The sequence below is a fragment of the Melozone crissalis genome, unplaced genomic scaffold (genome assembly GCF_028551555.1).
Source record: "Melozone crissalis strain CALT ecotype California unplaced genomic scaffold, PUWL_Pcris_2 ptg000023l_1, whole genome shotgun sequence".
Lineage (NCBI taxonomy): Eukaryota > Metazoa > Chordata > Aves > Passeriformes > Passerellidae > Melozone > Melozone crissalis.
The window spans coordinates 18669801-18694928 of record NW_026535801.1 but is presented as its reverse complement, the minus strand read 5'-3'; the positions used below and the strand labels follow the sequence as shown (position 1 = coordinate 18694928).

The 25128-nt window shown below is 41.3% G+C and overlaps 1 protein-coding gene across 1 annotated transcript in view; it reads right to left on the bottom strand.

The window, feature by feature from the left end:
* TTN (titin) overlaps positions 1-25128 on the bottom strand; it is a 234902-nt gene that overhangs the window by 184139 nt on the left and 25635 nt on the right. The window contains 12 exon segments of the mRNA XM_054277824.1: positions 492-3011; positions 14576-14632; positions 18903-19091; positions 21134-21259; positions 21347-21631; positions 22194-22425; positions 22626-22791; positions 22874-23015; positions 23101-23361; positions 23797-24057; positions 24202-24462; positions 24554-24817. Coding sequence (XP_054133799.1) covers positions 492-3011; positions 14576-14632; positions 18903-19091; positions 21134-21259; positions 21347-21631; positions 22194-22425; positions 22626-22791; positions 22874-23015; positions 23101-23361; positions 23797-24057; positions 24202-24462; positions 24554-24817 — 4764 coding nt within the window.

The following is a 25128-nucleotide window of genomic DNA, read 5'->3' as shown; positions in this document are numbered from 1 at the left end:
GACAGTCTTACAGTGCATAATGACATCAGGAAACAGTGGTGATACTGGAAAAACAAAGTGAAACAGCAATGCACAATAGCAATAGGATATAAATATATAGTAATCTATTCTGGACTTGTTAGAAACTATGGTGTGAACGAGAAGTGCAATGATTCTAAGGAGTGAGAGAGGGTGCAGCAGTGAGAAAAATGGGAAGAGCAGGTCCACTTCTTAGGCATTAATAGGAGAAATGGTTGGGATTGAGATACAGCTTTTTCCTGAACATGCTAGTGCAATGAAACAAAAAAGTTCCTGACCAAAGACTGGGGTAATGGAAGTGAGAGGCCTTGCAATGTGGTAAAAGGAGACTATCAATCCAGAGAGAAAGAGGGCCCTCTGATTAGTGGCATGATGGTATTAATATTGTATTTCTGTCCAAAGATATGCATAGTAGGGGAGGTTCATTAGTAGAGTAGTGCATTAAAAAGATTATTTTATTCCCATAATCCAACCTCTTTTAACAACTGTGAGTTTTGCTGCTGTTGCTCTTTTTCCACCTTGATTCAGCGCCTCACAGGTGTACTCTCCTTGGTGAATCTCCCCGCACACTTTGCTTATTACTAGTGTGTATGTGTCCTGATCTTGCAAACACTTGAATTTGTTGCCTGAAGAGACCAGTTCACCCTCAAAGTACCAATTCACCTCTCTGACATTTGTTATGACAGACACCAGCCTGACACTCTCCTCTTCCTCCACAACAGTGTCAACCAGTTTGCTGTGTATGATGGGATAACCTTCTTTGCCCAGTTCATCCTCTTGCTTTCCAGCTCTAGTTTCTAGACCCTCTCTGCCCTCTTCCTCACATTTTTCTTCCCTTTTCTCTTTTCTTTTCAGTATGTCTGTGGGTGCCTCTGTAAGAACATCTGCAGAGGCTACATCAGCGTCCACATCCTTAATTAGACCATGCTCAGCCTTGATTACTTGTGCAGACAAAAGGTGTTCCAGTTGTATTTCTGCCTCCATAGTCCTCTCAGCCTGCTGGGGCTCCAGCTCAAAGATTTCATCATAGGATGTTCCTGAGAGAAGTGGACTGGCAGAGAATGGCAATGCTTTGGACTTTTCACCAGTCAGGGAACATTTATCTTCACAAAGAAAGGAATAGAAAACTTCCTTCAAGACCGTTTTCTGGTCAGCTGTCTGAATGTTCACTTCTTCCAAGGAGACTTGGATTTCTACGGGACTGCATCTTCCTGTGGCCACAACATATGTGCACAAGGTATGTGTATTCTCCTTGGTGATGTTTATTGCCTGTACTTTAACATCTTCCTTATCAGCCAACCATTCTGAAAACAAGATGTTTTCCCCACTTACCACTGCAGCTTTCAGTGCATTTCTAATTTGAGACTTTATGCCTAAGCTGCAGCTCTTGGGAACCAGAGCAGTGAGCTCACTGTCTTTGTTGAGGACTTGGCTTGGCTGGAGCTCACGAGAGTCCATGGTTTCGTGGGATTGTCCTTCTGTCCTCTGCCACTGCTTAAGTGGCTTGGAAAGATCAACATGTTCTTCCTCCATGGACTGGTTTTCTTCCAGCAGCAAGGGAAATCTCACAGCCTGTCCCTCATGTATTCTTGAAGCAAAATCTTCCTTTGCTGTTTCCAGGAAAGAAATGTTCTCCAGGGGGACAGCTTGGCCCCCAGTGAAAGCCAATTCAGAGAGAAATCTTGGTTCAGCCTTCAGCTCACCTTGTGCTATCTGAAAGCCCTCAAGGATCTGGATTTGGTCACCATCCATGACACGGCTCTCAGTGGTGCTTGACATCTGTAGAAGGGTTTGGGAAGCCTCTGTCTTCAGAACAGCCAGTTGCTCTGCTGCCTTGGAGATGATTTCCTCTTTGGGCATGAGTATCTGTGCAGCTACAGTTCCAAGGCAGCCTGGCAGCTGTCTCTCCATCACTGCTGCAGGCACCACACCCTGGGGGCCAGCAGGGAGGGTTTCCAGGGGCTCTGCCAGAAGCCTGCTGCTCTCTTGTATTGTGGCCGCCTGGGTGAGCATCTCTTCAACACTCTGCACTGCCAGACACGTTGGTGGCAGGCCAGGCAAGATGTCCTCCCTGGGCAGCAGGTACACTGCCTGGCTCATCTGGAGCTGAAGGAGGGTTGAAGGCTCCCTCATGGGCTCAAGTCTGAATGCTTCTTCCACTGCAGGAAGCTCTCCAGCCTCCTCGTAGAAAAGAGGGCTTTGCTCCTCTGCCACCGCAGAGTGCTGCAAGGCCGGGCTCTGGCTGCACACAGTGTGCTCCTGGCGCAGCACCAGGAGCTCAGCAGAGCATGTGGCCTCACCCAGGGCACTCACAGCCCTGCACGTGTAGAGCCCAGAGTCCTCCTCCACGCAGTGCCACACCGTCAGAGAGCCTGAACCGTCAGGGCGCTGAGCAATGGAGCGACGGGCGTCAGAGAGGAGCCGCTCGCTCCCCTTGGACCACAGCACGTCGGGGCACGGCCTGCCCTCCACAGTGTACTCAAAGACTGCCGTGGAGCCCGGGGCACACAGCACGCTGCCCGGCTGCCTGGCAAAGCAGGGAGAGCCTGGCTGCCTCCAGCGCATGTGGAGCTGGGCGCTGCAGCTGGTCTCGCCGTGAGCATTGCTGGCCACACACCGATACTCACCCTCATCCTGCACTCCTGATCGTGGGAGGATGAGGCTGTGGTCACTGCCAGCAGATACTAACTCACAGTCCATGCATGGGGTTAGCTTCCCACCGTTGAAAAACCACTGGATTTTGGGTGTGGGCCTGCCAGTAACAGAAACAGAGAGCCTAGCTACATCTCCCTGCCAGACTTCAACATCTGAGATCTGTTTGAGGAAAACAGGGGCTTTGCCCTCTTCCTCAATTTTCATCTTTGCTTTGCTGGAATAAACTGGTTTTCCAGGCTCAAATTCAAGTGTTTTCTCTCTATCAGGCAACTGAAGGCCGCTGCTGTAGCCTTCACTTCTTCCTTCCTCAGAAGAGGCAATAAGAGACCTAGTGATGTCTGTATGGAAAAAAATTGTTTAGTTTTACTAGAATATTTATGAGAACACTCGTATATAGCAATACACAGTGTTAGGCCATCTATTTTTCTAGAGCTGGAGGCTTTCTCAATACTATACAGCAGCTAGCAATGAACAGGAGGTCTGTGTTGTCTCCTTGCTGCCTTGCCTGCCAAAATGAGTAAGACATGCTGTGTTGTCAGGTTGCTTAAGAATTTCCTATCTTGATCAGGATGGGTGTGTCTTTAAACCTGACATCACAGTATGGGTTAGGCATATCCCTCCAGGGTGCACTGTGCAAGGAACAATCAAGCAACATTGATGCATTTCACAGATATAATTAAAGTGGCATGTCTCATACATATTTGTATGTACACCTATGCAAACAATACAGCAGAACAGTGCTAAGACACTGATATAATTCAAAACATCAACAAAAAAAACAATGCCACAATTAGGATTGAATCCCACCCCCCTCCACCAAACCAACCAACAAACCCACAATCTTTTCAGCACACTAACCCTTCTTTTGATGCATAGTTCATCTCTTTAAACTCTATCTTTTGTCTAGCATACTAAAAGATTACTTCTACCTTAACAGCTTTGTCCTGGTTTTGTCATTAGACCCTTAAGTTTACAGCATCATTATTACAAACATCACAAGTTTAAACCTTTGATTTAGTATAATTGATTTAAATCTCTGCTTTTGAACTCCTCTCTGTCAAGATGTGGCATATTAAAACTCGCACAATGTCAGAGAAAAAGAGAATAGACTTTTAAGATTTTTTGTTTTCTTGCCTTTTTGAATTTATAGATCTATGCATTAGACAACTTTAGTTCCAACAGCAGTTTAAAATGAGAGGAAACAGAGGCAAGAACATCTCTGCAGATGTTTGACAATAGAAACATCAGTGAAATATAGAATTCCTAGGAATGGAAAAATTCATGAAAAGCTGGATGCAAGGAAAACCTTTGGAAATCAAATACAGTTGTCCTCATTGAGTAAAGTTTCCTCAGTAAACGCCTAGAGTATTTGACAGATATAAGTTTAAAAAAAAGATTAAACGTGTGAGCAGATTAATGTCTCTAGGCACTGTAATTTCTCTAGGCACTGTAATTTCGAAGCTTCTCAATTACAGTGTCTTCAATTTTAAAACTTATTGAGAGATAAGAATTTTTGCTGCAGTCCAACAACAAACATAAAAATGAACAAACTCTGTCACCCAATTCTTTCTCATTTGTTTTAGTAATTATTAGTCTTGCCACAAATGCCATAATATAAATGACATAGCACAGTGATTACAGTGACATAGCATGCAATGATTAACTGCAGAGAAGAAATGCTTAAGTAAAAAAAAATTATAGCAGTCCTTCAGCATTACTTACCAACCTTGTTAAAACAGTAATAAATTGTGCAAATAAATTCGAGAATGGGTGGCAGAATTGGGCCAATAAAATAAAAAAATTAAATATATAAAAATGGCAGAGTGAAACCCATGTTAGCACAGGAGAATGCTTTATACATAGGAGTGTGGCAAAAATTAATGCACTTTTGTGTGTTCCTGGATATTTATGAGAGGAGAACTATACAGATACTTCTTTGTATTTTAGATATGTTTGTAAAATGAATAAAGTACAAGAAGCAATGGAGTTAAATAATTTCATATTTATTTCACAAATTAACCATACATGTTAACATTCAATATACATTGATGACAAATAAACATATTTAATATTTTTAAGATACTTGTTTTGTAGAAATGAAGTTAACATTAAATCTGAAAATAAAATGGTGAGCTTCTTGATTCCTATGAAAACCACAAAATTTTGAAAAGAGATAGTCAAGCTATACCAGTTGTCCCATACTAAGTTCATTCAAACCTAGGATTACTCCAGATTTAATAGTTGTAGCTTAGGTGAACCAGGTGCTCCTGGCTAATGTACAAAACTTAAACCAAGACTTATAAATTTACATAAACCACAAACACCACTACGTGGGTAGAGATAAAGATGCTTGGCCATATATTTCAGATGTGAATATGAACTTGGACCTGTGTGGCTTATGGCTCAAAAAACAAGTTATGGGTCTCTTTCGTCTAAAAATATTCAGATTTACATGCAAAATAAACACACTTCACAATTGCGCAGGACCTAATCAAAGGGCCTCTGACCTCTTTGACTTTGGAACTTAAACACCCCTGACATCCCAGCTGACACAGAACATCAGACAATTCATGCCAACCTCCCTAAGGACCTCTGCTGTCTAATCAACCAGTTAGTGCTACACATCTACACAAGGAATGGATCAAGGACACATCATGGAGTAATTCATTCCCAGCACAACACTGGGCCAGACAGTCATGCTTCTCTTTCCTACCACCATGTCAGAAAGCACAATTAACTCTGCCTTTTAACATACAAATCTTAGATATTAATTGAGGGGTCATGACTGAGAAGACACTGAAGTGACACATTTGCATTAGCCTCAACACTTCAGTAATTTTGCCTGGGTACTGGGTTATTAGAACTTGCCACTCCTGACTTTAAATTTTTATCAGGCAACACGACTGGGCAAGGTGAATATTTTGAACAAAAATCAGTATCCCAGGTGAGTGATGGGATAGTCTTAGAAGATAACAGATTTTTTGAGACATGGTGGTCTCACTGTGAGGACATATCAAATTCAGAAATAAGAAATGGTATGAACATTACCAAACATACTATAGGAGTAGTTTTAATGCTCAAAGTCACTCTGCTTAAAGCAGTTGTAAGGGAACTAACAGCAATTTGTAAATAACTGGAAGAATCTCATTAACAGGTAAACAAAGTAAAATCAATTTTTGCTTAAGGATCTTGAACTCAAGATCTCATCTTGACATATAGGTGACTGGAAAGCTGGTATGTGCATTAGAAAGTAATTTAGTTTCTGAGGAATATTAATTAATAACTTTCCTCCATTTAACAGATTTTCTTAATCAATTTATCATTGTTTATGTAAGATAAATTTAATTCTGATTCAATTATGTCAGTTACTCCTGCTTACTCCTAAATATTAGCATTACTTTAAATATAAAAATATACATTCACATTGAGAACATTAATGCAAAAATCTCCCGTGCTGAGAAAATGCCACACATAACAACTGAATATATTCCCCTTATTTCTGGTCATCTCGTTACAGAGCACACTTAACTGTTCTTAATAATAAAAAAAAGGAGAGAAAGAAAAAAGGAATATGTAGAGATCCAGTTCTAATGTGAGGAGAATATTGCATAAAAATATCTTACTTTTTTACTACTATGCATTTTTTTACAAATGACACTGGAATACAGGGACAACCAAAATTATTTTAATGAATTTACACTAATATAATTGATTTGTTATTATTACGCTCCCTTTGTCCTTTCCCTTTAACTTCTAAAAATACAGTACAAAATATGCTTTCATGTTTATTACTTGGTAATAGAGAAGAAAATCCTGTTCAGTCTCTACAAGTGCAAAATTTTCATTTTCCTTCCCATTTCTCTGCTTTTCTTTGCAACAGCATAATTTCATTGACTTTAAAAAAGCATTTAATTCCATGAAAGAGGCCCATAGATGTAAGAATTTTGCAGTGATAGAAACCATAAACAGGATTTGAATCATGTTCTGACACAACATTGTGAGAAGGGGAAGTACCAATTTTAAGGAGTTCTTTAACAGAACTATACCCAAACTAAACAGCAAACATAAGTTAGTGTTCCATACCTTTAGGTCACAAGAAAAAGGTGGTGTCTACATTTTCAGGTGATTTCTGGCCTACATAAAACAGTAGTGATTGCACTGTTACAGACACAGAGGTATATATACATTATACAAAAAAATTAGTCCTACGCAAATGAGTGTCAATTAAAATATCTTTACAAGAATGAGCAAGGAGCATAGAAGGAGTCTGAAATATCCCTCAGTGCAGAAAGTGTGCACAAAAATCTATGCATGGATTAAATCTCACTTAAATTCCCCAAAGAAGGCAAACCTAAGTGAAATACAAATATGCCCACAGAGTGGTTTTCATCCTTAGAGAGATGAAAACAATGCCCCTAAAATGAGTGCTGCATTTTTAGCTGCAGTGAAGAACATCATAAAAACACTTAGTATTTCAAGACAGACTCTGAAATAAATGATGGAAATTTAGTATAATGTTAACACAGCACAAGTCTCAGCAGTTCCTGCCCTGTTAGTAGCTACACATTTGTACTGCCCACTGTCACTCTGCACCAGGTTTTCAATGGTAAGACTGTGCAAGCCATTCTGCTCTTCCTGTGCACAGTACCTATCCCCTTCCAACAACACCCCATCCTTGTACCAGCGGACACTGGGACAGGGGGAACCAGTCACAAGACACTGGAAGCTCACTGAGGCACCTACAAATGTACTGTAGTCAGAAATCAGCCTCACAAATCTGGGAGGAGCTTCTGTGACCTGGAACTCAAAGCTGCAGCTCTCTGAGTCCTCTGCCCTAAACTCAACCCGTTCCTCTTCAGATGGCTCTGCAAACACATCAAAATTAATGTTGACATGCTTCTCCCCTTCCACTTCCTGCTCTTGTTGAGTCACTGCGAGCAGTTGTATCGCTTTTTCTGAGTCATCTTTGTGTGGCTCAAACTCAAATTCCAGCTCTATTTCTGACTGGTCACCTGGGCTCACAGTGGTACTCAAAAGCAAGTCACACTTCTGAGACCTGTGTGGTTCACAGCCTGTGACTGTCTCACTGTTCACTGCATTTGCTTCCTGCTGAGCCATGACCACAAGCAAACCTTTACAAGTTGCTTCTCCCAGCCTATTAGTTGCCTGACAGCGATACAAGCCACTATCATAAGGTCCTACATTTTTGACCTTCAGACTGTGAAGTCCCTCCTTCTGACTCACAACATACTTCCCTGTGCCAGGTGTCGCACATGTGTCACCTCTGAACCACTGAACTACTGGGACAGGAGTACCTGTTACAACACACTCAAAAACTGCATCCAAGCCTTCTGCCACCTTGATATCTGTAACGGGCACAGCAAAGCGTGGAGGCATTTCAGTTACTTGGAAATCAATTTTTACATCCTCATTCTCCCCTGCTGCCAAGCCTGCAGCTTGTTCTAACAAGGCAAGTGGAAGTACATCTAGGGAAACCACCATGCTCTTCTTGTCTGGGCTAAACTCAGGACTGGTTATGATTTTGACCTGCTTCTCAAACTCTTTCACTTCATTTTCATCCAGCTCCACTTCCAGGAGGATTTCCTGTGGTGAAGGGGACCTCGAAGATGTGCTTTGCTCCATGTCAAAGTGTATAACATGCTGGTGCGTGACAGGGGGTGGCAGTGCCAGTGACCGTCCATCTTCAGGCAAAACCTCCACCTCTGCAATACTTTTAGCTTCCCCAACAATGTTCACTGCATGGCACAGATACTGTCCTTCATCAGCTTTCTGGACATTACTGATTTCCAGAATATATTTGTCCCCATCCTTCTCTATTTGCACTCTCTCATCCAGCTCCAGCAGAGACTTATTATGATACCACTTCACTCCTGGCTTGGGCACACCCACCACCTCAGCCACAAACATCAGTGTGCTGCCCTCATACAACCTCCTCCCGCTCAATGCCTTGAGGAATGCTGGTGGCATGTCCCTGCCTGACGGCTCCAGGGCTTCACAGGGGGTCATAAACCCATTTGACTGGGGCTGGTCTGGAGTCTGATACCTCCTCTCACAGAAGGGGAACATGGTCAGGGCATCCATATACTCCCCAGTGGGTGTCCGGTAGCGTTCCGGTGGCGTGCTGTCCCCCGATGCAGAGTAGGGTCCCTCAAAGGGTGTGAAATACTGCTCTGAGGGTGTGTTGCATTTTGAACTCTCGGGAGGTGAGGGGTAGTGCTCAGGAGCCATGCTGTATACCGAGCCCTCGGACGGTGTGGAGTAGCGCTCGGGCGGCGTGCTGTACCCTGAGCCCTCGGACGGTGTGGAGTAGCGCTCGGGTGTGCTGAGCGGTGTGTGGTAGGATGCTGATGAAGCAGTTTCAAAGATTTCCACGGAGGAGGGAGGTGTGTAGAAGCGGTCTGAATCAGGTGACTCCTCTCTGCTCCCACTCTCCAGCTCTATAGACATTTCTGACTCAGGAGAGAAGGGCCGGGCAAATTCCTGATGGTTGTAATAATCATAAACCGTGCTGAAGGTAACCTCCTCCACTTCCAGTGAAGTTATAGTTTCTTGCTGCTCCTTCTGAACTGTGCCTTTGAGGGTTGGAGTTTCATATATCCCAGTGGATCTTAAATAATTGGCCAGGGACAAATCAGGCTCCAGCTCTGAGATTTGAACAGCACTAGGCTCTGGACCTGCAGAAGTATCCTCCCACATTTCTTCTTCATTATTCTCAGAGGCTTCCTCATTGGCAGTCCTCTTCTTGTCCCAAGACTCCTTCCTTTGCTCCTTCTGCACCACAGGATCATCCATTACTAACCCAAGGATGATTTTCCCCAAAAAGAAGCCCTTGGTTGTGTTTGGTTCCTGCTGGATGTCTCTGAGCATCTCCTCAGGGGAATCTGTGCTTTCCATCTCACAGCTGAAGCTGCTCCTTCCTGGCTCAAAGAACTTTTCTGTCTCAGAACCACCATCTTCCTCAGCCTGATGTCCAGCCTGGAGTTTCTCTTCATGTGCAGCTTTTTTCAAGTCCATAATGAAGCTGTCACTCTGGGAGTCTGTGGTCTCCAGTCGTTCCCCACTCTCCCAAAAATGTGTTTCCTCAACTCCTCTTTGGAAACCTGGTGTGGGCTCCACTAGAAATTCATTAACTTTTTCTTGAAGTGAGTCCTCTCCACAGACACTCATCTTTGAATCCTGAACTTCTTCAGCAGAATATCCCTCTTCAGCAGACATCATGACACTGCCAAGATCCCCATTAGGAGTTTGCAACTCAGATGTTGTGATTTCTCTTGGCTCTTCTTCCTGGGCATCAACCTCCTCCTGCTGCATCCTGTAGCTCTGACGCAGCTCCTCACTCAGAGACATCCCTCCTTCAAGCACATCACCTTGGTGCACTGGGGAGATGATCCCAGTGATGACCTCCACACTTTCCAGTGCTGTGGGGTTTTGTGCCTGTTCTGTGTGCACAGTCTCTGCAGCTGGGAAAGGCTCTGCAAACTTCTTCAGATCAAATATGATCTCAGTGTCAGGCTCAGAGGGCAGCAGCTGCTCTCTGAAATGCACCTCTTCCACCTCTTCAGCTTTCTCAGTAAAAACCTGACCTGAGTTTTCTATGCCAGGAGGAGTGGGGTTTAGATTCAAAGAAGGGCTGTATGCATCAGACTCAATTTCTTGAAGCATTTGCCTGTCACTTTGTATTTTCCAATGTGTGCCATCACCATCATCAATCACTTCTTCTTTAGAAAGATTATCATCAGCTTTAATGCTCTGTTCAATACCAACTGATCTCTCCTGCTCCTTTTCCTGTTCCTCCTGCTGCTCTCCTGCATAGAATTCATAAAAGCCAAACTCCTCCTTTGTGGGGGTGCTTGCAATGTGGTCCTGCAGGTGGGGCACACTTGGCTCTTCCATAAGAGGCACATCAGGAGTCACTGCCTCCCTGGCAGGGGCATCACACTCTGTGCAGACATCACTTCTGTCTTGCACCACAGGTGATACAGGAATGAAAAATTGTGAAACCTTACACTCCCTTGCCAAAGCAGACTGCTCAGGGCCAGGTGCTTGCCCTGGCACTTCAATACATGATGAATCCTTGCACTCCCCTGCCAGAGCAGACTGCTCAAAGGCATGTGTTTGTTCTTGCACTTCCATAAATGAGAATTCCTTAACTTCTTTTGCCAGAGCAGACTGCTCAAAGGTATGTATTTGTTCTTGCACTTCCATAAATGATAAATCCTTACACTCCCCTGCCAGAGCAGACTGCTCAGTAGCATGTATTTGTTCTTGTACTTCCATAAATGATAAATTCTTCCCCTTCTCTGCCAGAGCAGACTGCTCAGGTGCAGGCATTTGTTCTTGCACTTCCATAAATGATAAATCCTTGCACTCCCCTGCCAGAGCAGACTGCTCAGGACCATGTATTTTTTCTTGCACTTCCATAAATGACAAATCCTTACACTCCCCTGCCAGAGCAGACTGCTCAGGACCATGTATTTTTTCTTGCACTTCCATAAATGGTGACTTCAAGATGTCCCAGGACAGAGTATCTGTATGTGGTAGCACTTTGCCTCCTTCAGGCTCCAGCTCCTCAGAAAAGTGACCTGAGTCCTTGGCCACCAATTCACATCCTTCCCTTGATATAGTAGAGTGCAATTCAGTGGTATCAATTCCAAATATGTGCTCCTCAGAGAGAGTTTTTCCTCTGTTCTGTCTCATCTCAGAAATACCATCTGTATAACTCACCCTTTCTTCTCTATTGACCATTTCTTGCCTTGCATAAACTTCTGTGATATTCAGCACCGTTGTTCCCTCCATCTCACTTTCCCTGATGTGAGGTGTTTCCTCACAACCTTCCAACTGGTCACCAGGAGGTGGAGACAACCTCAGAGACCACGGTAGGTGGGCTTCCCCCTCCCTGGGGCATGCAATGTTTTCCTCTTCATCCCTACCAAGTATGCTGAGGTCTTGGAGGTGCAGAATATGGTCCATGGCAGGCAGTTCCTCAGTGCCTTCAGCCCTGCTATACAGCTTGGGTGCCCTGGGCTGCACTGTGAGCTCAGAGGCAGTCTGTGCTGTTCCAGCCACATTTGTGGCCACACAACAATATCGCCCAGCATCTGTGACAGAGACCTCTTGAAGGTGTAAGCGGTATGTGCCATTCTTGCCCTCTTCAAACCTCAGTCTCTCACTGACAGAGAGGCTCTGGCCATTCAAGGACCAGCTCACAACTGGTGGGGGCTGCCCAGACACAGCACACTCCAACACCACTTCTTCTCCTTCACAGCAATGAATATGTGCTGGGACTTCTGTCACAATTTGGGGTGGTTCATTTCCCATATCAAATGAAAACTTAAATTTGTGCTTCATGGTGGAAGCAGCCCGCTCTGGAGAGGGTCGTGGGACCTCTCTCATCTCTGTGTCTTGCTCTGGCGTTGGAGTGGGGGCAGTGATTTTGATTTCCACAGGCAATGACAGCAAGTCTGAGTCTGGAACTGCACTTGGCAGTCCCTTCTCTGCTGCAAAGACCACACCAACCTCCTCCTCCTTCATTTTCTCCTCTTCCTTCTTCTCTTTCTCCCTTTTTTCCTCCTTCACGTCTTTCTTCTCCTCCACTTTCATCTCCTCCTTTTCCTTCTTTGCGTACCGATAGGCTGGCATTCGCCGCCTCACACGGAGTCCAGCTGAGGTGCTGACTGTGCCCAGCGGGTTGAAGATCACACAGGTGACAGTGCCACCATGCTGTGGGAGCACAGATGGGAAGGTCAGTGTGGAGCAGCACCCCGTGGTGTGGACAGCCGTGCCCTGGATGCGCCCCACGGGCTTGTCATTGTTGTACCAAGTGACGGTGGGCTGTGGGCGGCCGTGGAAGAGGCAGGAGAAAGCACATCTTTGTCCCTCAACAGCTTCCTGGGGCTTGATCTCCTGTACAAAGAGGGGTGGGCAGGGCTCCAGGAGCCCACCTTGCACCTGCCATCTCTCCGCCAGGTCCTTGGACCTGGAGTATTGCTTCACTACCTGCACTGTGAGGGGCTTTGAGCCAACCATTTTGGCAGCCACCTTACGTGGGCTGGGCTGCTCAGGAGGTGCCACCTGAGGTGCAGACATGAGGAATTCATGCTTCTTTTGCAGTGCTGCCCTCTTGGCTTCCCGCAGCCTCTGCAGCTTCCAGCGGGTCTCCTCATCCAGCAGCTCCTCAGCATTAACCACTGTGGCCCTGTGCTCCCTACCGTGCGCCAGCCCCGGGCGGCAAGGCCTCCCGAGCGGCAGGCTCTGGAAACGGATGGTTCGTACCTTGCCCCGGGCTGCTGAGAGGTGCCCGGGCTCAGTCTCCTGCCCCTTGTCGAAGGGGGAGCCGGTGCAGCGCAGCACCACCCGCAGCCGCTCCTCCCGCCGCTGCTGCAGCAGGCAGCCCCAGCTCGGCCGCAGCCACTCCGCGCTCCCGGCCGGGGCCGGGCCCCGCCGCTCTCCGCGGCGGGACACCAGCAGGGAGGCCGTGGACTCGGCTGAGCCCTCCGTGTTAATGGCGAATACCCTGTAGCTGCCGGCGTCGTGCTCCCGCACGTCCCGCAGCTCCAGGCTGGCGCAGTGCGTGTGCTCCGTGCTCTCGGTGCGAATCACCTTGCGGCAGTCCTGCAGCACGGGCCGGTTGTTGTGGAACCAGGCCATGTGCGGCGCCGGGCACGCCACCAGCTTGCAGCGGAACAGCGCGGGGTCCCCCTCCAGGACAGACCTACACTTCAGTCCCTGTGTGAAGATGGGTTTACGGTTCAGCGGGCAAGCCAGCACCGCCGCTGTGCCGTGTCCCTCGAAGTCCACGCTGCGCTGTTCTGCAAGAGAAGGAGACCAGGTTACAGCATGTCACGCTCTGCCTACCACCTGGTTGTAAAAATGTAGCAATATATTGAAATAAAAAAATGGGCATGCAACAGATTTCATCACACACCCAGGAAAAAAAAGTAATTCACTCACCATATTTGTTCGAATAAACGCAACGCCTTGCTCTGTTTTAAAGATTGACACGAAAATCGTTCGTTGTCTGTTCTTTCTTCAGACTGGAAATTTCTTCTTGAACAAGCAAAAAAAGAATTTCAAAATAACATGTTCTTCTGCGTATATGTTTTTGTTGCCTGGAAAAGCTGTGTGTCTTTGGGTGGCAAAGAAGAAAATCTTACCTGACTTGCAGACAGTAGAATAAACGCCCTTTCTGACCCTTCTTTTTGTAGATATGTTCAAACAATTGAAAAAAATAGTTTTGAAATATATTTTTTAAAAAGTAAGTAACATGAAATGAGAAGGCGTTTATTCGAACTAATACAGCCACTAACTCCACAGTGTTATGCACGGGGGGAAAAGCAAGCAACATGAACCACGTATGCTATCTGCAAGCCAGGGTAAGAGATGTATAATGATGAATTAATGTATGTAAAAAGAAGTGCGAGGAATCAATGGGAATGTGTAGCTTTCACATAACCTAAACAACAAATGCTGTCTAGTATACTTCATCTATCCATCCAATAGTGTCCATTGAACCTACTAATGTTAGGCTGCTAACTTGTTTAAAAGTAATACAATTAAGATTTGTATAACTTCCTTCTGAAGTAAACTATTCCATGCATTCAAAAGGAAATTGAACATATATGAGCTCTGTGAACAGCTGCAAAGCATGAAGTAAAAGTTAAAAATATGGCTGCACAATTATAGAGTTGAAGTTTTAAACATATTTTAAAACTTAAATAACCTTATAATGCAGGTAACCTTTTGCATATCAAAACAAACATGCAACATGTTCCAATATGCTTTAAAGTGTGTCTTTCCCCATCAGACACTTCGTGGAAGCTGATAAAACCTTTCCACAACATTACTAATTACTGGTAATAATTATTCTCATTGGTTATTGTACCTTTCACTTCCATTTCAACCTCTTCCTCTAGCTTCTCATGAACAATTTTTTCAGGAGCTAGAATAAAAAAGACAAATATTTTTGAGATATAATTGTTAAATGTGCCAATCAACACTTTATATAGTAAAAATGTCCAATCTGTTTTGCAAATAGACATAAATCCACATGTACACACAGACATAAATGCATGCCAGACAATTCAATCACTTGATAAATTTTGAGAATAAAGTAACCAAATATTTTCAAACTTGTTTGCAATGTACAGTTTTCTGTAAGATTTGCTTTCTTTTTGCAGGGTGGGGGAAAGTTTCTAAAACAACATGCCTTCATCATGCTGTAAATCCCTGAAGAAAACATTCAACAATCCACAGACTAATGAGATACTTCTCGTTCCTTATCATTTCCTAGGGAATGAATGTAATGGAATGCAGTTATGATGCTATGTATGAGGAATTGATACTTGGAAGGAACATGCAGTTGCCAACCTGTCACTTTCAGATGGGTGCTGCACTCGGCTTGTCCTGCAGGGTTAACTATTCTGCACTTGTATATACCCTCGTGGTCCTGACCAACTTTCAACAATCTTAAACTGCACAGTGGCCCATCGTGTTTTAGGGAACACAGCACAGACTCCTCAACTATTAGCTGATTGCACAGCCAGACTACACAAGGTGTAGGCACACCTTTCATTATGCAAAAGAGAAACACATCATCTCCTTCTTTTACAGTGGTTTCTGAAGGCAGAGTTTCAAGAAACTCTGGTGCTTTGGCGTCAGTTTCTGTGATGTCTTCACATGGCACGACATCAGGATAGTATACTCTGTTTCTTTGCTTCTCAGCTTCATGTGGTCTTTGGGATGTAGATATAAACAAGCTTGAGGTTTTCTTTGAAGGTTGTTGCTTAACTTCAGATGCTTTAAACTGACAATCTTTGGCTGCTTTAAAGCTTTTAGAATCTGATTCAAGAGTAATTTTTGTTACTGCTTTGGCTTGTGCTTCTTTTGCTAGGTAAGAATAAAGTTAGGAAAAGTATTAGGTCAGATGTTTTGCAGGAATAAAAAACATCCTTATACTTACGGGGAGAAAACCCAGTAGTTAGTATTGATAGAATATGCTGTATATTAGTGCTAAAACAGTGCTATTAAACACGAGTGATGGCACATTTAAGAGCTCTATTCCTGTTAGGCTAGTTCTAGTTACCAGTTAAGCCTGTGGGTCTTTCCCACAGTGACTAAAAAAAGCACATCTTTGCTTCTAATCTAGAGCCTTAATTTGGAAAGTAGCAGAAGATTATGTAAAGTGCTTTTGGCAGCTCTATAGTGAAGAAAGAAGTTTCAGTAATTAAGAGCCAGATCAACAGGGTCAATGCCCTTTTCATTATTCATCTTAGTTTTCTGGTCTTGATTCCTTTGAACTCATCAGAAATACTATCACCTGTGGTAACAAGACCCAATACATTTTTGGGTCTTCGCTAGTGGTAACACTACTAACATTTTAATACATAGATGTCAGGAAGAGGTAGAAGGAGTTTAAGCAAAAAGTAAACACTTTATATATTAGGAAGAGTGAAAGGCAGTTTAGTATTGCAGTAATACAATACTTGCACCCATTAATCCTTTCAAGTACATTAACTTATATTGCAAACTTTGGAATTGGAATCTTGGATTTGTTGGAAACATGCTGGGGTTAGAAATGACCTGGTATCTAATTCAAAATTGCCTCTGGCATTCTTTTCTTCCTTAAACTCCTGCTTCAGGAATTAACAAAATATAAAAATTCCTACAAGCTTGTTTTTCTTTACACCTCACTGCATATCATGAAGGATATGAGGAATAAAAAGCCTGAGACATCTGTGACTTTTTGGGAAGAGGCACAAAGTTAGTGCCAACTTCCCACTACTGCACATGCTACTTACAAATAGAGCTGTAAATGTGCAGGAAAAACCCCAGAGCATTATTACTAGAGCTTTCTCAATTAAATACTGATAATAAAAGTAATAGGAGTGGGCTATAGGCAGTTATAATGAAGCTGCAAAAAGTAAGTAAAAATGTTAAAAGTCAGATAACCACCTTTGACTGTTAGTATTGCTGATGATGTTGTCCCTCCATAGTCATTATACACAGTACAACTGTACAGTCCTTGATCTGACAGCTGGGCATTTAGGATTGTGAGCAGAAGAACATTTCCATTTTGTGATATCTTCAGTTTTTCAGACAATTCTATCTTTTTACCTTCATGGGCCCAAAGAAACTCATAGAATTCATTTTCTAGGGCACATATGAACTGAGCAGTGTCACCACATTTCACAGCTAGGTCTTTGAGTTGCAAGAGAATCTTCGGAGGGACATCTTTCTTTTCTTGAGAGGTCACCATAGAGATTTTGGTGCTCTGAGATGTTTGAGAAAGGACTGAGGTGTGCACATCTTTAATTTCTTCAAATGATGTAGCCTTCATGGTCAAACATTCTGATACACTTTCAAAAACTTGTACATGCAATTCCTGTGATGGTTGTTGCACTGATTTAAATTCTTTTTGATAAGTTTCAATGTTCTTCTTTGTGAGAGGAGAAACATGAAGTTCTGATATAGACTGTGACCGGATAGACTCTTTTACATCTTTCCCAGAACTTTGCCTATCTAGGGCTTGCACTGTGTAATCAAGTAACAAAAACAACAACATTAGTATCTAAAGAACTTTACTGGCCATGCTCTGAACAAAATCAAACAGCATGGAGGATGAAAATGAATGATCTTCATTTGAAAACACAGCATGCCAGACGTACTACTCTGCTGACATAGAAGTTATCCATTCACATGTATGAATAACAAGTGATGCCTAAACTAGTCAACTAGTCATGCAGTTGATACTCAGTTGGTGCTTATTCTCTTCTTTCACCAAAGTGGTCCATTTTAGTATTGGAAACTTAATGGTACTTTTAAAGGAGGTATTTTCTTTTTTTATCTTTTTTTTTTTTTCCCTACAGAATAGTGCAAAATACCTCAGTCACTGCTATAAAGATCATTAAACCACTTGTTTTAAAATCCTGAATGCCTTCATTAAAGCAATTCTATTCTTTGACCTATATTGAGATACAAACTTGAAAATTTCCAAATGTTACAGCTCAAAGACAAGAAATGAGAGTGGCTGGGTTACTGAGGGTTCTATTAAAGTTAGGTGGGAAAGAAAAGGTGTGAAACAAGGAAAAAATTAGTAACAGCATAAAAGTGTGGTATGCAACAAACTGAATCCCTTTGAAGTAAAAATGGGGCTTTACCTTCTGCAGTCACTGTAAGTGTAGCTGTACAAGTTGTTTCTCCAGCACTATTTCTTGCCTTGCAAGAGTATTGGCCAGCATGCTCTAAGAAAGCATCTACTATTATCAGTATAGCTGTGCCTGTAGACTCATCAAAGTGGAAAACTAAGTCTTTTTTTGGCAACATGAGTTGTTGATTATGAAACCACTGGATTTTTGGTTTGGGCCTGCCAGAGACTCTAGCTTGAAATCTGACTGATTCCCCGCTGCATACCCTGCAGCTTGAAATAGGCTGGATAAAGGTGGGCCTTTTGCCAACAGATTCCTCCTTAAGTGAAACAGATGAAGAAACATGCCAAGGGGACTCTGATGTAACTTCTTCAACATTTTTAAATCCTGAAAAGAAGCATGCCAACTTTTAATTTCTTACCCTACACTACAATGAATTTTCTCTCTCATTCAAGTTTTTTTTCTAACTCACAACAGCATGAATTATTCTCATTCATCATTTATAAAATCTAATGCAAAAAGAAAACAAAATATTTATGGCTAAATAATATCAAGAACAATATAGAACAGCAAATTCTCCAAACAATATTTCTGCTCTAAAATTTTGATCAATGTTTCATTAATTCATATGAGTGTAAAGGATTTCTTTTCAGTTGCCCACGTACCTGTTACATACCTCTATTTGAGATGTTTTTCAAAACCTTCAAAGTAATTTATTTCATACAAAACTACTAGATTGCCTTCATAAGGCAAATCAAAGAATGTGCAAGCAAAAAAATTCCATTAGAAAGAAAGTTTTTACCATCTTTGATGTATGTCAGATTTTAAGACTGGAGTAAATGAAAAGGGGGCATGGAACATGAAAAAATCTTGAAATTCTTTTTTCTGTTCATGACATATATTTTTGAGACATAAATGTATGCTGTGGACATTGTAAATGGCAGCAATTAATTGAGTTAAAAGACAACATGACAGACAACAACTCACATATCAGTATCAGTGTGTATTAAGATGATTATTGGAACATGACCTGAACAAGACAACTTCTTTAATGGCACATTGTACCTTCTAACTTCAAGGTGGCAGTGCTGGTCACTTGGCCCACAGAATTGCTCGCCACAAAGGTATAGATCCCTTCATCCTCTGGATAAGCTTCAGCAATCTCCAGCTGGTAAGTGTCTTCAAATTGAGTCATTCTGAAAAAACGTGATGGCTTGATCTCCTTCTCTTTGCTGTACCAAGACACTTTCAGATCTGCTCAGGCAAAAGATAGAAAAGAAAAAGGTCTAAGTTATGATATTATACTAGCAAGTAAATGCTATTTTTATATTTATATCTTTCAAAAGTATTAAGCACAAACATTTAAATTTAAATGTGCCTTGTATTATTCTGGTAAAATGTGATGAGTGGAAAGTGACCCACTTGTTGCTTAAGGTTTCGATTTGTGCACTGGAAATATTTGTATGGGAAAACTGACACTGGTGCTGATATGTTATTGACTAAAAATCATTCTTCCTTGACTCTCTTAGTGTAAAAATTAAAAAATATTTTTGTATGACAAAAGTCAGAGAAAGTATTTTTTTAAAAATGTGATTTTGCTACATTTGCATGGTTAAACAGGCTATAAAATATCTATCTTGCGCTAGTCAGGTTAAGAAATTAAAACAGATCATTCTTCTGCTAAGCACAGCTCTTTCTCTCTTTTTGTTGCAAATATTACTTGTCATATTTCTCAAGAAAGATTTATATATTCCTATATAAAATGTATTACTTGTACAGATTCTGGTAGACAGGAGTGAATTAAAGCAGATTTTAGCTTTTTCTCTCCATCTGTCACTGTACTACATCATCAATCGTATGTTGTTACTCAAGCAGTGTGTTATTACTGTTATCAGAAGAGTGTTTTCAATAGCCGGTTGCTCGATGCCTACCATTAAACAATTGTACTTGCAATCATGTGTTACCTAACCTAATATAAAAGGTTTTTATAACACAAGTGAGAGGTATGCAAATGCATTTGCATAGTGTATTCAATAAAGGAGATTTTCAATAGGAAAAATTACTTCATTGCAAGGGTTGACAAGCATTGGAGCAGGCTACCCAGTTAAGTGGTAGAGTCACAGTCCCTGCAGGTATTTAAAAGCTCTGTAGATTCGGCAGTTAGGGACATGGTTTATTTCTGGACTTGGCATTTCTGGGTTAATAGTTGGAATTGATGATCTTTGAGGTCTTTTTCTACCTAAAGGACTCTACGATGGGTGATCTAGATGAAAGGATCCTTATATTCTGTGCTATAAATGCAGCTTCCACATTCACATAAGTACAGTTCAATTAAAAAATATTACACTAGCATGCATTGCACAAAGGGTGGGCCAGTATTTCCAAAACATAATTTCTGAAGCAGAATCAGAATTTTTCTAAAGCTTTTTTTTTTTTTAAATGGAGTTTTATTTCAAGGGATGGTAATGCAAATTATATATATTTGCATATATATGTGTATAACCAATTTGTATTGATTTTTATAGAGCCGTCAAATAGGATTATTTTTTAATTTTGAGGGTTTTTTGTCTTGAAATAATAATTAATAATTTTAAATTCTTTGGGTTGTGAACTGGATCTTACTCTGCATTTTACTATGTGAATATTTCACTAGTAGTCATACTCAAGGCCATTTGCTAAGTGGAGAAAAGTAGCTTTATTTGAATGTGTGTTAAGGAAAAGATATTTTAATTGCAGAGTGACATTCTATGTATCTAAATCAAAAAACTTATTCAAGTAAAATCTACACCTCAAAGGACAATTAGCAAACACTTTTTGTGCTAGGATAAAGAAAGTAACCAGAGTTTAGTGTTTGTAGAATGATACTTAGAAATATGAGGAGAAAGGTTGAGTCACAGTTTCGGTCAGTTTGTGTAGTTAAGGACATGGCAGTGTGTGTCTTCAGAAATTCATGTTCATTTGATGCAGTACTGCTTTTCTCTCTGTGTCTTACTCACTGACAGTTTTCTAACATCAGTTAGCATTTAAAATGCTGAGAAGTTTCCAAAGATAAACTATGAGAAATTATGATAAACAGATCTTTTTAGAAACGCTTAATACGTTTATGACAGTTTCAAACTTCCATGCTTTGATGTGCTTAACTGAAACTTGTCAATAACACTTGGCTGTGTGTGTATCAAATATCTGTACTTCTAGGGGAAGACTGATCTGAGCACATATGTTGCTGAATTTTTTTCTGAGTTCAAGATGAAAAATTTTGACAGGTGGAGAGTTGTATAGGATGTCATTAAACCCACCTGTTCCAGAAGCTCTGCACCGAAAACAAGCAGAATGTCCCTCAGATGTAACAGCATCACGTAGTGGTATTATGACAGCAGGCGGATACACTGGCATTTCTAGCTCAGGAGAGACAACTTCTGGGACTAAAGAAAAAGAGGAAAAAGTGATTTTTAAAGATGAAGAATGAAAATTTCATTTAACAAACATTGTTAAGAGCACATGAAACTCACTTTCAACTGAAAGTGAAGCTGAAGTTGTAGCTACTCCATAGTCATTTTTTGCCTCACAGGTGTACACTGCTTCATCTTCAGGGAAAGTTTCAATCAGCAATAGAGTATATTCTTGTGCATCATGAAGAAATTTGCACTTGAAACCTGGAGAAAGCTGTTGATCATCTTTGTACCAGGAAATTTTGGGCTGGGGTTTGCCTGATACAATAGCACAAAAGCGGGCAGGTTTGCCAGACTCCACAGTTGTTGGCTCTAGCTCCCGAATAATCTGGGGTGGCTCTGGAGCTGGAAATTGGGGGAAAGTGAGGTGGCAAAGAGAGATAGGAGAAAGAAGGAAAGAGAAAGAAATCTCATTATTGATGTTATTAGTGATTGAAAACTATTTGCAAAGAATTAAGCAAAACAAACCCTTATTATTCCTAATCTTATGTGTCCATGAAAATCTGCCCTCATCCTTGATACAGGGGGAATGATTTAGCAGCAAGTGCCTTAACATAATTAGCTGTGTTAGCGTAAGTGTTTCTGGCAAAATGTTTCCAAGAATTGTTAGGTTGATCACTCTGGAAAGGCATATTTGTCCATTTGAACAAAGTAATTTTATTTAGACTCAAGAATTTTCTGGCCTAAGTAAATATCATAGGAAAAGATCTGCTATGATATTTTCATCCACTAGCCAGCTACTTATATAGGACAAGAAACATCTATGTACATGAGGAATTCAGCAGTGTTCCAAATTATCTTTGATTTTTTTTTCTTTGAAGAGTTAGAATTCCAGAGAAGCCATATAAGAATCAGAAAACCACTGAGGAATAAATACAGTCAAAACATTAGTTGTGGGGCCACATACCATTCACATAAAGAATAACAGAACTCCTATTCCGTCCCGCAACAAAAGTATATTCTCCAGCGTCAGAGTAAGTGGTTTCAAAGATGCTCATTCGATGGACTCTCCTTTCCACCACATACTTGTATCTTTCCTCATATTGGAAGTTGATCTCAATACCATCCTTGTACCACTGTGGTTCGATGTCGTCTTCATTGACTTCAAATTCAATTTCAGCTCTTTGTCTCTCAATGACCTTTGTAAAAGAATAAATAATAGAAGTAATATTGGTTTTTCCTCTGGTCTCACTCTCCAGTTTCTTAGGTGAAGGTTCTGACCTTATGATTACAGATTTTTGTGCTATGACTCTTTCTGGTTAGATATTGTTGCTCTTCCCTTGCATTATTCTTTGAGTCCCAAAGCTATGAAATATTTATTCATCTGTATAGGCCTTACCTGAATATCTTTCTGGGCACTTCTGATGCGGATGTCACGACCTTCCACAATCAAATTGGCACTGGATGTGTTTCCACCTGCTACTACAGTGTACTGACCAGCATCAGACATCTTTGTGGAAGCAATGATGAGACGATGGACGTATTTCTCTCTCTGAATTTTCATCCTGAGCACATCAGAAAAGAAAGTGAGCTGGATATTTCCTGGGGGAAAACACACTCCAAAAGTTAATACAAGCAATAATTTACCTATCACCGATCTGGAGTTCTTGCCCATCTTTCATCCACTGGACCTGAATGTCAGGTTCTGAAACTTCACATTCAAAAATAGCCCTCTTCTTCTCCACCACTTTGATGTCTTTAATATGCTTCCTAAACTCAATGTGACGAGCTAGGGCAGAAAAAAGTAGAATGAGTGCTGTGATGATATTTAAGCCCGAGAAATCACTAAACATACAAATCAAGAGAGCAAATACCTTCCACATATAAAGTGGCTGATGAAGCTGCTTTTCCAGCAACAAAAGTATATTCTGCTGCATCACCAAAATGCACATTCCTTATGGAGAGGGAGTGTGTAAGCTTCTTTGTTCGTATCTGGCATTTATCAGTCGATTTTATTTCTACTCCATTCTTTAACCATTTATATGAGATGCCTTCATAATTAACAGTAACTTCAAAGGTTATTGTATCTTTCTCTTCGGCATTGATGTCTTTTAGCATGGAGGTAATTAGGATGGCTAAAAGGAAAGGAATGGACATGGTTTGCTTTTTTCCATTCTGTTTTACTTTATTTAAAATGCATGTTAACCAGATTAGAGATGCTTCAACTTCTTTAAGAAGATTTTGGAAATATGAAAACATACATTTTGTGTTCAGAATCAGTATTACAATTAAATGTCCCACAACTACTGAATGACATAGGAATCCAAATTCAGTCTCCTATGGTGACCTGGCATTTAGGCATATTGGCCTAAAGATAAGAACACAGGATCTGACTTCCAAGTTCACCACTTCTAAATCTCTGTTAAAACATGCTGTTGTGGCTATTTAGTGTTGTTTAAAAACACCTCTACAGTCTGCTGGTTTTGTCAGAATATCATTAAGTCCATGTGTTAACACAAACTTATTACTGGTAACTGTAAAATTTTCTGGTTAATTTAATTTTTACATACGTTTTACAGTCAGGGTTGCGCTGACTCTATCATTTCCACAGACAAAAGTGTATTCCGCAGAGTCTTCACTGCTGGTGTTCATTATATTGAGCTGATGGAGTTTCCCTTGGACAACTATTTTGAACTTTTCACTCATTTCAATCTCCACACCATTTTTCAGCCAGACAGCTGGCACATTGAAATGAGAAACTTCACATTCAAAAGAGGCAGTTTTGGTCTCAGGGATCTCAATACTTTTCATGGTCTTTGTGATGTGTATGCCTAAAATTATGGGGAAAAAAGAGAATTTTCTAAAGGTTAGTATGTTTGGAAGACTGCAAAAAACCAAGGGTAACAGGCAATGAAGTGTCAAGTTGCTCAGTATTGGTGTAACAATTCATATAACTACTTTCTTACAATACTTACTTTCCACAAACAGTTTTGCTTTGCACTCGATTTGCCCAACAAGAGCTGTGTATTCCCCAGCGTCATCGGGAGATATGTTGTGCAGCATAAGCTTGTGAACTTTCCTTTGAGAGATCATCTTGTATTTATCACTTTGTTTAAGCTCAATATTTTTATGGAACCAGCGGACTGGTACAGTATCATGGGAAACACTCAGTTCAAATGAGACAACAGCATTTTCCAAAGCAGTCACATCCTTTGGCTTTTTGATGATCTTGACAGCTTGAGGAAAAAAGTTAGCAATATTGAGCACTGTGTATGATATGAATTCAAAACACACATTACAGCAAATATTCAAACCAGAATGGCTTACTTTCCACATGAAGTCTGGCATTTGCTCCTATTTTTCCAAGTTTAAAGCTGTAAACAGACTCATCAGTGACAACACAGTGTTTGATTCTCAGTGTGTGAACAGTTCCTTTCACTGTAATTTCATATTTGTCACTTGATTCAAGTTCAACACCATTTTTAATCCATAGAGCTCCTTTCACATCAGGGTGGGTCAGTTCTACACTGAAAACTGCCTCCTGTGATTCTGTCACAGTTAAGTTCTTTAGGGTTTTCTTGATCTTAACAGCTAGAAAAAAAGAGGAAGAAAATAGAAAAAAAACCTTGACAAAATAGATCAAAATTAAAGCCTAAAATTGAATTTTAATAAAACTGAATAACCCTGCTTCATTTTATGTATATAGTAGTTTGTACACTTTCCAGCAAAGTAGTGTGCTGGGAACACAGTAAGGAAACTTTACTTGTAGTATCCATGAGAAATATCTGGTTTCTGGAGTTTTTGGAGTTTTATTTGTCTGTTTTGTTAGTTGGTTGGTTGGGAATTTGCTTTTTTAGTTTTTATCATTGTTGTTATTGGATAGGCTCAGGGTTTTGTCTGTT